The sequence below is a fragment of the Anolis sagrei genome, chromosome 5 (genome assembly GCF_037176765.1).
Source record: "Anolis sagrei isolate rAnoSag1 chromosome 5, rAnoSag1.mat, whole genome shotgun sequence".
Classification (NCBI taxonomy): domain Eukaryota; kingdom Metazoa; phylum Chordata; class Lepidosauria; order Squamata; family Dactyloidae; genus Anolis; species Anolis sagrei.
In genome coordinates, this window is record NC_090025.1 from 80,387,859 (window position 1) to 80,401,569 (window position 13,711).

The window sequence follows — 13,711 nt, forward strand, 5'->3', positions numbered from 1 at the left end:
TGGTATGTTTCTTTTACAAAAAAATATGATTCCTGCTTTTATCACTGTTCCAAAGTGTGTCAACACGCCATGGCTGTCAATGCAAACTTTAGTGAAGTTTGACAATAGTGTTCTGCCTTCAGTAAATGGATTGCAAAGCCATTGTTATGAAAGGGTCCAATTGATGTTTCAAAAATGCTTCATTTTTCCAGCTCTTTTCACAGCAGCTATATCAAGTTATATAAGTCTGTCTTCAGAATAGGAAAAACTTGAAGAAGCACTACTTGGCAGCTATGCATTATTTGAAGCTGAATTATGTCTGCTATAACAACTGGATTGGTTTGACTAAACCACTGGCTCCCAACCTGTGGTCTTTGGACCACTGGCGGTCTCCAAAAACTAAAATATGGTCTGCGGCCTCGCCATTACAAGAGTGACTGGTCTCGCAAAACCCTCTTATAGTGCCAAGGCAACTAGGATGTCAGGAGTGGAGAGGCTGACTACCCACGAAAGGCGTGACAACAAACCTCCAGACTTCTGCTTCTCCTCTTCCTCCCTCATCCCAGAGTGGAACCTTTCCATGTGGCACCTGGAAGCGGGGGCACTTTGGTGTCTTTGTTTTTAGGCCTGTTGCTGGGATTAGTTGGGGTGCTGATTCAGAAAATTGCATTGGATAGACCACATCAGCTCTAGATCATTAAATATGGTTTTCTGTGGGCAAGCAGAATGGCATATGTTCTGTATCAGAAACTAGAGCTGATGTGATCTATCCAATTAAATTTTTTGAATCACTACCTCAAATAACCAAACCAAATCTAAAGTTGACCAAAAACTGATTTGTAACCCCTTTGGTACTAATGTTGGAGAGTGGTTCCTGGTCAAATAAAAGGTTGGGAACCATTGGACTAGTGCCAAGAACCACCCACTTTTAAAATTAGAAGAAAATAAAGAGATGAGGGCATGGCAATTCATGTTGGGGATTCTCATACCTTGGTTATTATTTTTCAAGACTTACTGAAAAATCTGAAATTAAAATCAAGAATAAGAATGATACAATATAAAACCAGTGCATGCCCCTTGAAAGTTACTAGTGACTGAAAAGGACTAAAAATATTTACTTGAGATGGTAACTAGAGGAATGTTGTCAGTGTTATTGATAACAGTTAACTGTTGATAAAGCAAAGGAAGCTGGATTTGGAAGATAGTTTTGTTGATTTTGGTCTCCCAACGTGGAACAGCACTAAATGAGAAGATCTGAAGTCTGAATTTTCAATGGGCATGGAGCTGCATATTGAAAGAAAGCTGGCTGTCCTGTAGGACTGTAGCGACATCACTTCACTATTCTGTAGGTATGCATGAAAGAATTCACTCCATACAAGCTCTCATTAGATGCTGATGTAGAAGTCTTGTCTCTGCCAGAGTTCCCTAAAATGTTCAGGCATTCCCATCTGCTTAAGCATAATTATTTCAGATCTCAAAACAAAAGAAACAACTTAAAATAGGGATGGGGGGAATTTCTGCCTACCGTATTTTCTGACATATAAGACTTTTTAACCCAAGAAAATCTTCTCAAAAGTCAGGTGTCGTTTTATACATGGGGGTCTTATTCTTGATTTATACATGGGGGTCTTTTATCCTTATGCATGGGAGTAATCTTATATGCAGGAGTAGTCTTATACGCCGGGAGCCATCTTATAGAGCGGGTGCTGAAACTTCCAATCCAGATTGGAGAATCTGTAGTTGCTGCATATTGTGGGGAGAGCTCAAAAATGGCAGTGGCCGCATCCCTGCCATAAGCAGCGACTGTATGAAAGCATTAAGGGTGACGCTGTACAAGTATGGTAGAAGAAAATACATTCATCAAGATTTGTGGACTTAATTGCTGTCCCGATGGTGAGCTGAAGGGGCACCTCACCAGGAAGACGTAAGTGAAGGGCGGAGCAAGCTGCAGGCATTGGGGGCACCCGGGTTATGGAAAAAAAGAGATAAGAGTGGCTCTGGGCCCAGAAAAACAACTCTTTTTACCTGTCTGGCCTGCCCTTGTATCCTATTACTGTACCTCCTCTTCTGCCTCTCAGTGGTGCAGGTGCGCATGTGCGAGATCTGAGAGGCAGAGGAGGTACAGTAATAGGAAAATTACCATATTGAAATCAAATCTGATGCTTTTAAGATTTTTGTTTGGTGTGCGTTGGAAGAGGGGTAGTCTTATACGGCGAGTATATCCCAAACTCTATATTTTAACTGGAAAAGTTGGGGGTCGTCTTATATGCCAGAATATACGGTAGTTATATTAGCCTATATTTCAATGTTCCCATGTACCAAAAACAGTTTGCTTATACATGCAATCCTTTAGCATTTAGGTTCTTTCCAAAACTGTCTGGAATGCCCACCTTTACTTTAGTGCCCATATGTTGGTACTAAAGTTATAGTCAGTAAATAATCTCACCTTTTTTACAATTCAGCTACTGAGAAACAGTTTGAAGTCTTCATGGTATGCTAAAGCGAATCAACCTTTTTTTAAAAAATAAAAATCTTACCAAATGTGCATGCAATCCCATCCACCTTTGTGTGCGTGCGTGGGGGGGGGGGGGGGTTGTAGCTCTAGGTAAGAATAAACAACATTAAATAGGAGAAAGCCTTAATCAGCATAATTGCAGAAATTGCATAATTGGAATATTACAAGCACATTCCAATTTCATCTGGGAAGAATTGATGGGTATATGCTAGCTGTCCTACTCTATTCCAAAATATTGTTAGTTTATTTTACCAGAAGCTAATGATGGGGAGGAGGCAGCATCAGAGATGTTCTAGCATTGAGAGCAACTATATCTTTTTCAGAGCTCTTCTCATTAGGAGCTCATCTGAGGCAACCTCATAAAATACTTAAATGTTTAGAAATAAACACAAGTTGACAACAGACTGTGCAAGTAGAATGCAAAAGGAAGGAATGATCTCAAGGAGCCTTTCTGGGTATATGGGATACATGTAGAGGAAAATATGATCCTTGCTTCTTCCTGATTTCTACGGCATACACAATTGGAATCTTGTGCATGCACAAATCGATAATGGACTATCCCAGAGCTGAGCAGCTTTCTGGTGGTAGTCTATCCTGGGCTGCACTATATACAGTATGTAGCATCGAAAGCTGATCCTTTCCTTTGTGTCAATCGCAAGATTCACTGCATTCTTCAGACATTGAGTAGCAATATTTATTTTGCTATTGATTTTCAGTCTCCTTCCCTGAGACCTCCAACTCCATTGGGGCTGTTTTCAGTCTTCTACATGGCTTCAAAGCCCTTGTTCAAACACTGCATTTCGAGTAAGATTCCTCACTCAAATGCACATACAGAGTGCCTCTTCAATCCAAGGAAATGCCACCAGACAAACATCTGTTCCATCTGCTTCATAAGCCAGACCCTCAAAATAAGATTTCCTGGCTTGAGATCCACCTTCGGGAACTCTCTCTCAAAGTTACAATCCAGCAGCGAAGGACCAAATGCTTCACAGTTTTGGTGTCTGTTTGCAAGCAATAATTACTATCGCTGGTCTTGCAGAGTCCTTAAAATTCAACAAGATACATTTCCAAAGGTTCCAACCTCTCAAAACATTTCAGGGCAGGCCCAAGTTGCTTGCAGCCCCTCAGACCCCTGGATTCTTAGTTGCCATTCAGAAATCTAGCAAAAGCAATATGTGGGCCCTGGTTGATCCTATTGTCTCAAAAGAAGTAAAAAAAAGTCTGGTAAGTTGGGACATAAGCCAATCTGAACTTGACATAACATCCTGATTGCACCATCTTTGGTACTGAGAACCTTCAGTATAGTCCTGCTCTCAATCCCAAGTAAGCTATCATTAGTCCCAAGATAAAGCCAATCATGTTCTCAATCCCAAACACAGATGGTGACTACCGGATGGCATATGTCCTGTATCAGAAACTAGAGCTGATGTGGTCTATCCAATGCAAATTTCTGAATCGGCACTCCAAATAACTAAACTGAATCTAAAGTTGACCAAAAACTGATTCGTAATCCTTTTGGTACTAATGTTGGAGAGTGGTCCCTGGTCAAAGTGGTCTCTGATTAAAAAAAAAAGGTTGGGAACCACTGATCAAGAGGGAACTCAATGCAGGCAATGGCCACTCTATTTTGGACATGTAGGGCTAAACTGAGGACAGCGGCAAAATAACTCCCAACAGGATCCAGGATACCTGTCTTTTGTGAAGTCGCAGGCAGAGAACATTGGAATTCTAAAGAAGTCTCCATACTACTTACATCTGGGGGGAAAGTATTTTTTGATGTTCTGCTGTGCTCTACTGGTTGAAATCGTAGTCTTAAATTCCATTTATAGCTCGAAAAACTTACTGAGCCCTCTGAATTTACCAATGTACGAACTCATAATTCAGCCATCAATTTAAAAGATTTACTGTACCTAGAATTAACCAATATAATTCAAGCAAACAGCAAGTTAAGGACAACAAAAGATAACACACTTCAGATAGTGATGACTCAGGCCCTTGTTCCTTTAAATCGAGGGAGGAGCTTTAGTAAAAAACATACAACTCATCGACTCAACAAAAAAAAAAAATGTATCCACAGCATGTTTTGGGTTTATTACAATATGCTTGGCTGTCATGTATCACCTTCTATTCTCAAGATTTTATTACCACAAAATAAAATGAGGAACTTTTCAGGGAAACATGCATTTATTGTTAAGCATTTGCAGTGGAAATCAACATTTTTAAAATGTGTATTTATTTTTTAAAAATTGTGTACAAAAGTGTTGTGTTTTTATTCTTGAGACAAAACACCAATGTTGCATTCCAGCCCATTCATTTTTTTTCTTACAGTAAAGTGAAGTGCTCTTTGAAGAGCTTCCTACAAGTACCTTTTTGTTGTCTTGGTCAAGAAAAAACAAAAACCAACACAAATGGGGAGGGAAAACAACACGTCAGCAAGGATCTCCAACAGTACTTTTTCTGAGAAGATGCGCTGTGCAGAGGACCATGGTTGCAATTTTTATGATATGCTCTTTACAGTACTTTTGATCCTGTTGGCATGATTTCGAATGGCTACATTTCAAATTATTGGGTAGATTCCCTGCCCTCTCCTTTCCATGGCAATAGAGATGGCTAACCAGAAAGAAGCATTACAGTATAGCAGATATGTCGATCGCAATGTTTGCCCTGTAGAAATGGATTTAGAGCAGATTAGAATAAAACAAGAGATAAGGGAGCAGGTAAGGGCACTTGAACATAAAGCATAAAATAGAAGATATGGGCCAGTTGAGTAAGGTGGGGTTTTTTTTTTCACTTCTGGCTCTTTTCTTTTAATATCAGACAACCATCACACAATTCCACTAAGAGCAACAATCTACTTTCAGTATGGACCTGGCTTATACTGAAGCTGAGTGAGTAAATGAACTAATGCATCTGACTCCATGCCCAACTGCTACCTCTGCAAAGGCAGTCTAAATCTTCCATGGCACAGAGAAAACATTTGCTAAATGCAGGTTGTTCGGGCAGCTTTGGGTGCTTTTTGATACTTTCGTGCCCTCTTCCTTCACTGGAACTTTCGCAGATACAAACACACACACAGCACACTTCCATCACACCATGGGCTCCACAATTATTGTGTATTTGGTTAAAACTGAATTTTGGCAAAGATTTAATGATTAACAGAGCCCATAAATGCAATCCCTTTTCCTCTGTGGGTAGTCACCTTCCAGACAGAGTGAATGCAAAAGCCAGTGTCTGGCAAAAACAGCTTAATAAATATGCGCTTTATCCAGTTCCATGCCCCCCCCCCCCTTTAAATGATAAAATACAAGAAAACAAATTGCTCAGTGTTGTCTTTTCACTCCCCAAAGACAAGGTACACATCCTGCGACATCTTTTCTGTACGATATACTTGGGTTTGCATAGTTTACTCCCAGACAAAATGTTGCTTTCAATTACTCAAGTTTCTGTTTCCAGACAAACGGTTGAGGTTTCATACATTAGGTATTTTCAAATACTCCAAAACAAAAAATGTATACAAATAATTTACTGCTCAAAAATGTTCATTAATTTAAGTTGAGATTATATGCCGCTGAACAGCCTTGGATTTCTATAGCACAGGTCAGGTGGAATGTAAAATGTGTCACTACTTAATTTCTCAAGAGGTTTAATGGCAGCTTGACAGGTGAACAAAACACAAATGTGGTGGTCCATCCGAGGTTTTGGAAACACAGTTTGTTTTTGGCACTTAATGAGTTTGCTGAAGCCTCTGACAATGGGCAGGGCATCCCTTCGGGCTTGTCTCTGTGTTAGGATCAGACTGGGGTTATTTTTCAGTATCCATTGACACAAACCAAATTCAGCCATGTTGATTTATTTAATATATACTGGCTATTTTCAGTTTCCAGAAACAAGCATCTTGCATAATCACAAACTGCCAACAACTATGAAAGTCATCTAGTCCAGTCTCTGTTCAGTGCAGGATCAGCTTTAAAACTGACAGATATTACAGAACCAATTACATGGAACACAGAATATGTGAACTGTGCAGCAGATCCTCCACCATGAATGTACAGGCCCCAACTAGAAGGGGGATCGTCCATAATGCTAAAGAAGAGCAAAGAAGCAAATTAAGATCCAGTGAGTAGTTCTCATTGACAGGGTAAAGCTCATCTGCAATTGGATTGATCCCGGCAGGATTTTAAACCTGCTCAGCTCCATTATCTGTCCACTGTTACACACATATCCAATACCAGTCACTTGCAAACTTAGTTAACAATTCTTACTCACATTTGCACTTCCTTACTCCACTCTCTCTGGTGCAATGGCAGACCCACTCACTGTCTTTACACTATAACCATAGAAGGAAAACCTACCACCTGTAGTCATATGTGAATTCATTTTACATACACACATACACACGATAAAGAAGTTCTGTACTGAGCAAGTAGCCAAGGAAAAATGAAACGCCATGTTTAGCCTAAGCCTTTTCTCCTGTGTTCAAAGCCTCACTAGCATAATTTGACACAATCATTGAAAGCTTTGCTAGAAAGGTCATCTAGATGGGGAAAACGCCTTTGTTTTTCCATCTAGTTACTTTTAAGCTCTTTCCTTTGATAAGTTGCAAAGAACAAGGAAAATGTAGTCTAGCAGCCATTTACACTATTACCACCAGGGTAAACAATGCTGTAGATGAAAACTCACAAAATATAGATTTTTTTAAAGAGATACAAACACAAATTGCAGATTGCCAGTTATGTTGGTCCTGGCGATTATTTAACAAAAACTTGGTTGAGCAGCAGCAGCTTGTTTTTGAAAAAAAATAAATATCAAGTTAAGTAAACAAACAAACAAACCACATTTCCCTTTGGCATCTGAAGGTGATTTACATGACTGCAAGATAAACCACATCACTGCATAAATAGGATGTGAAAAATTTAGTGTTCCATATTGCACAGATACAAATTACAACGTCTTTCTACCTGTGTTGCAAATAAATTGATATTAAAGATCGCTCATATATATGGCAGAACAGACTCCTGCATTAACAAGATCACACCCAACTTTCCTATTGCTCTACTTTGTTTCAGAGTCTCGGCAGTTATGTACTTTGACCAATTAACAGATGTGATTTAGTCCAGAATTCAATGGTTATGCTCAACTAGAGCACATCCTTTGCAATAATGGAATTTACGTAATTTTGCACTACCAAGTTACCATTAATTCAATGGGTGCCTTCTAAATTGTATTCTTATTAGGTCAATTGTTGAATTTAGGCCTTGGTACCACTGTCTGCTCAATATTTTCAAAAGGACTGATGTAAACATTCCTACATATAAGTATAGAAGCTTAAGGGGGAGGGAGACAACTTTGCTGATTTTATTCTCACAATTCGATATTCTCACATCACTGCATTTTGCTCAGATGGAACTCTTTATGCAATGATACTAACTTTTAACAAAGTTAGGAGTATTTGGACTTATAAAAACGAACAGGACCTTCTAGTTCTCTCAGAATAAATAGAAAGATTGGCTATATGTACAATTGTTTTCAACAGAAACATCAGCCGAGAAGAAACTTCTAATGGCATGTTATCTTATGTACAGTAAAAAAACAACAAAACTTCTCAAGTGGCAGCGAGGGAAAATGAACACAAGAGGATCTTGTAAAACTCTCCATAAGCAACCTCTACTTAAAGCTACAGCCAAAATAAAAGTAGGACAGTGCTGCCCCAAAAGTGATTGCATCACAGCAAATACTAGAGGAAAAAAAGATGGCATTCTCGGTGTTGACAGAGAACCAGTTCTTCTCAGTGAATTCATTCTATCCAGAATTTATTGAAATAAGGTTTGATTTCTGCATAAGAAACAAGAGCAGCTCCACTTGTTTGTGCTATGTCCAAATATACCAAACCTTTATACAATTGTGTAGAAAGTACAATGGTTGAAACACTTTTACTGGTTATTCAAAATATACCACTTGAAGTGGAAAACTAGGCTACTTTAAATGGCACATACCCACAAATTCTGGAGAGATCCTAGTGTGATACTGTAGTTGTGTGTGCAGCTCAGTAGGAGCTGGGGGAAAGAAAAAATATACAGGATTGCTACTCTTTAGATGGTGAAGACAGTTCTGAGTAGGTTACCATTTTAATCTATGAGCACATTTGGAAAACCTTAGGAAAAAAAGTTACAAGAATGAATACTCAAATACCTCAAATGGTGCTCTGTTCAATTTACCCTACTTCTTTTTAAAGTGTAAAGTACAAGCATGCAAATATAAGGTCAGTCCACAGGCACGTAGGATCCATGTTAAAAAAAATGGTAAAGGTAGCTGGGATGAGTGACATCAACGACTGATGAGTATGGACACAATCAGATGTGTTCTGAATAAATTCTTAAAAGTCAAAATCTGGATGCAAATTCCTGCTAGTCTTGGTCACACTGCTAACACTAAAGTAGGCATGTCGTCCCCATTGTTTTAGCCAAGCTGAAGGAATTTACAATATTTAGTAAGAAAAAATTAAAGTATTTCCCCCCTCCCCTTTTTAAATTTACACAGACGTTTAATCAGCTTTATTTACAGAGCCGTTCTTTTCAGTCTCCAACAGTGCCTAGATAGCATCAGGCAAGAATGCCAGTTTTAAAAGAGAATCTATATAGAAACCTAAAAATAAGAGATGGTGACGCTCCTCAAGAAGGGGCAAGCTGGGCTACAGAAGCAGTTCTCTACACATGGCTCAGTTACTCAGAAGTAGTTCTGTTGCTGTCTCTACATCCCACGATTTTGATGACAAGGCCACTATTACTTTGTTCTGCAAAGACAAAAAAAAGTTATATAAGTAGGAATTATACCTGCTCTTTATGTCAATCCAATAATGGCACAATGAAATTCATGCATTAATTTGAGAATGGCTAAATCTTGGCCAGCTACTTAGTAGAGAATTTGCACATTAAAATGGAGCCTCTGAGAAACTTCTTGTATTTAATTCGTTCAGTCATTTCCAACTCTTTGTGACCTCATGGACCAGTCCACGCCAGAGCTCCCTGTTGGCCATCTCCACCCCCAGCTCCTTCGAGGTCAATCCAGTCACTTCAAGGATGCCATCCATCTTGCCCTTGGTTGGCCCCTCTTCCTTTTTCCTTCCATTTTCCCCAGCATTATTGTCTTCTCTAAGCTTTCCTGTCTTCTCATGATTTGGCCAAAGTACTTAATCTTGGCCTCTACTATCCTTTTCTCCAATGAGCAGTCGGGCTTTATTTCCTGAAGTATGGACTGGTTGGATCTTCTGGCAGTCCAAGGCACTCTCAGAACTTTCCTCCAACACTACTAGCCATGGTAAAACGTAAAAGGATTCTTAAAAGAACTTCCACCCAACTAAATAGGGAGAGGGGAGACACACTATCTTAAGGAAGGCATTTGTTCTGGTACAGCTGTACCAGGAGCTCCAATTTTGTTTGCTTTACATTAAATGTTTGTTTGCAGTCCTAGGTTTCAGGGACTCTGCAGATAGGTGGCTTCTTTTGGTTGCAGTTATTGGGCAAGCCACTTGTCCATCATCATTAAGTTTTGGTCCCGCCCCTTACTCAGGGTAATTAAGAAGGGAAGGGAGCCATTTTCAGTCAGTCTCAGCAAGGAAAGTCAATGTACAGGACGTGTACAGACTTCCCCTGTACAAAGGCTTCAACCCTTAAGACTTCCTGGGGGAGAACAGTCTTAAGAGCAAAAGGATTCCCAAAGATTCCCAGGGAAACAGCCCTAAAGCTCTGAGGAATTTCGGAGGGAAAAACAGCTTTGAATATCTAAGAACTCCAGCTGAAGTGACTACAGGCCTACTGGTAGGTCCACTCGGTGCTTTGAGACGCAGTTCAACCCGGTAGTGGAGCCCACATCAGTTAGGTTTAGGTTCACAGTTAGCCTGGGAGAAGTTTGGAAAGGGATTTTCCTTTAGAGTAAAAGTAACAGAAGCCACCAGTTGCACAAAGCCTGGAAGCATTTGTTTAACCTTTTGAAGACAAAGGAAGTTTCTGTTGATTGTTCACCAATAAAAGACTTTGTTATATTTCACAAGTCCTCTAAAGACTGTTTATGGTGAATATCCTACATGAATTTCTCTTCGAGCCCCCTGGCTTCCCCCTGGGCTAAAGTTGCACGTCCTGTTTTAAAAGCAATTCGTTTCAAGCCCAGCGCGCGACAGAACAGCATTACTGAAATCTAACAGTTATCTGAATAATCAATACTTACCCTATCAAAGCCCATAGCACAAAGGTTTTCTATCTTTTTGGTGTATTCTGGACTAGAAACTGGTGCTCCAGCATACACGTGTGCCCAAAGCCGAGCTGTCTGTTTAAACATTTCTGGATTTTGCTTGTACTGCACCAGAGAAGGGAAGAAAAATAAGTAAATTCATACAACTATTCAAATTTAAAGATAAGGTTTATATTCAGACTGCCTCAAATCTCTCCCACAAAAAATCTTCACAGTTGCCATCATCTTGGTATCCATATAGTATATGGAAAATACAGCATCCATGGACAACATGCTTCCCTGCTCCTGTTTGCATCTGCTAGAATCCCCTTGCTGCTACTGGACCTGGTGGTTCACCACTGACATATGCAGGCTGTAGAATTTGAAAACAAAACATGTATTGTTTGTTTAAAGCTAAAATCACACTTTCAGAATCCTCCAGAAAGCACCACTCTACTTTAAAACACAAAATGTGTTTTGTTTTTAAATGAAAAGTGAGTTTTTCTGTTACCTCTCCTGCTCAAATTCAAAAGGGCTGTGTAGCTTTTTGCAGGACAAGGGAGAACTGACATCCCTGCCAAGGAGATACAGCCAATTCAAAGGTCTGATATTGTAAATACTGTTGCTCATTCTGGTTATCAAGAAACTAATGGAAATCAATGTACATGTGATTGCATTCATAAAAATCTTATAGCTTACAGAAAGCCATTAAGCAACTGGATATAATTTAAGATGATGACCAGCAATTACTGATATTAACAGCAATGAGAAGGCTCTCTCTTTTATAAAGACCTCTCTGGGACTGAACATATTTCTATAATAAAATCACTTTTGTGTAAATAAAAGGATTCAGACTTAACAACCTGGGGTTGTTCAATTGAGGTGCATATTTTGAGATCCTGACAAAGATAGTTTCAAGAGCAAACTGGCCCAACCAAGAACATGTGTATTTCTCATGTCGCCAAGAACACAAATATTACACACAGAAAGAAACATTAAAACTAAAAGTAATCTTTATTTTTTTCGAACGGTTCGAAAAAAATAAAGACAAGCTATTCACATTCCTGACAACAGCCGCAAGGATCGTATACACTAAGAAGTGGAAACTAAAGGAACTGCCAACCAAAGAAGAATGGGAAGCTAAAGAATCTGAAATAATGGATATGTACTTATTAACATATTATCTTAAAGACCCGGACGGCAAACCAATAAACCCAAAAGACTGGAACCCTTACAAAAACTACAAGGAATCAAAACGAAGCCCACAAAGACTTGCTACTCCTAAGTGAGTACAAGTTATAGAACTGAAAACAAGAAATTAGAGATTTGAAAAATCAAAAAAAAAAAGAAGTGACCAACACCAAACAAAAATACGGCACTAGTGCGAAAACCAAAATTACCAGGGAAAATAAAGGTGGAAGTCAACAAAAAGAAACTGTTTCTAATCTGATTTTTAATTGCTATGTATCTGTCTCTTCCTCTCTTTCTCTCCTCTTATCTCCTTTCTTTCTTCTTCTCTTCTCTTCTCCTTCCCTTCTTCCTCCTCTCTCCTCTATCTTCGATTTTCAGTTGCTTCTTCCCCCACTCCCCAATTCACTCCTAACCCATCCTTGCACACCCCCATACCCAGCCATCCCCCACCACCCATCCCCTAAAGACTTATTTCTTCTGCTTTTAAAATATTTGTAAGCAAAACTATAATAAACATAATTTTAAAAACCCTAAAAGTAATCTACTGTGACTTATTTTAGAAGGTAAAGCTTTTGTAAGTAATTTCTAAAGCTCTTCATTGTAGGCAACTTCCAATTTGGGACCTCATAAGAAACACGTCTCAGCTGTAAATAAATCTTACACAGGAGTTTGTGTGGGTATATTTAAGACATATGGCCACGAGTTGACATAATGGTCAGACAACAAAAACAGTGAACTTCAAAATAGGCAGTAGTGTACAGTCATGTATCTGCTGAAAAGAACTGTTCATTTCACAGCTGTGGCAGGACAAACAGGTTTCAAGCAAATGGTCCCATAATCAAACGTTGATTGCATCATTAGTAGGATCTTTCTGATTCCACACTGTACCCAGCTTTTGTTATCTTGTGTGTTTTCTAAGCAATGCTTTTACTGACTTGTTTTTTAGAGTTATCAAAACAAAGCCTGGAAAGCATTCTAACCTTGGGGCTGACAATCAAAAAAACTAGAATCTTCCCAAATACTGTACCTGATTTGCCACTACTGCATCCTGTGGATCATCAGGCTCTGCAGCTGCCAAGAGCGCTTGCAGTGATAACAAGACTGTTCTTAGAGTCATTGCTGCAGCCCTAAAATGCAAGTTTGGAAATGAGGTGAGTGGAAAGTATTCGTTTATTCCTCTATATCACACTATCAGCAAAAAGAGAATTCAAATATCAAAATGTTAACATCAATGTGTCGCAGATTCCATGTAACATGGAATTGAATTTAAAATAATTTATCCTCTTATAACACTCAAAAAGTTTAATCATCAACAAAACTAAAGAATAATTATGACTTTTTGTCCATTATGTAAACCAGGGGTCCTCAAACCTTTTAAACCGGGGGCCAGTTCATTGTCCCTCAGACCGCTGGAGGGCCAGACTATAGTTTTTTTTAAAAAAAATCAATTAAAAATTCCTATGCACATTGCACATATCTTATTTTGCTGTGTGGAAGGGCCCTTAGAGGGGGTTCTTTCTAGCCCTCTTTAGGCAGTAATTCCAGGAGCAGAGAATGGGAAATCTTCCTATTCCTAGTCTGAACAAAATCTGGCTATCAGTATTAAAAAAAACTCTAAAATTATAACTGTAAATAAAGAACAACACTCAAACACAGGGGAACGCCACACAAGAAACAATCAGGGACAGCTGATCACCTCTCAACAAAGGATTCTCCCTAAAAACTGTCAGGCTATGAAATGGTAATCAAGATGGCCAATTGAAACATTTATATCTACCTCCAACAGACAAGAGTTCTTTCTCC

General features: G+C 39.1%; 1 protein-coding gene across 1 annotated transcript in view; it reads right to left on the reverse strand.

The window, feature by feature from the left end:
• Positions 1 to 6,328: 6,328 nt before the first annotated feature.
• Positions 6,329 to 13,711, reverse strand: part of UBE2K (ubiquitin conjugating enzyme E2 K) — a 44,185-nt gene continuing 36,802 nt past the window's right edge. Inside the window, exons 3-5 of the mRNA XM_067468802.1 lie at positions 12,936 to 13,035; positions 10,715 to 10,843; positions 6,329 to 9,284 (exon numbers count right to left, since the gene is read on the reverse strand). Coding sequence (XP_067324903.1) covers positions 9,210 to 9,284; positions 10,715 to 10,843; positions 12,936 to 13,035 — 304 coding nt within the window. The 3' untranslated portion in view covers positions 6,329 to 9,209. The remainder of the gene's footprint in view (positions 9,285 to 10,714; positions 10,844 to 12,935; positions 13,036 to 13,711) is intronic.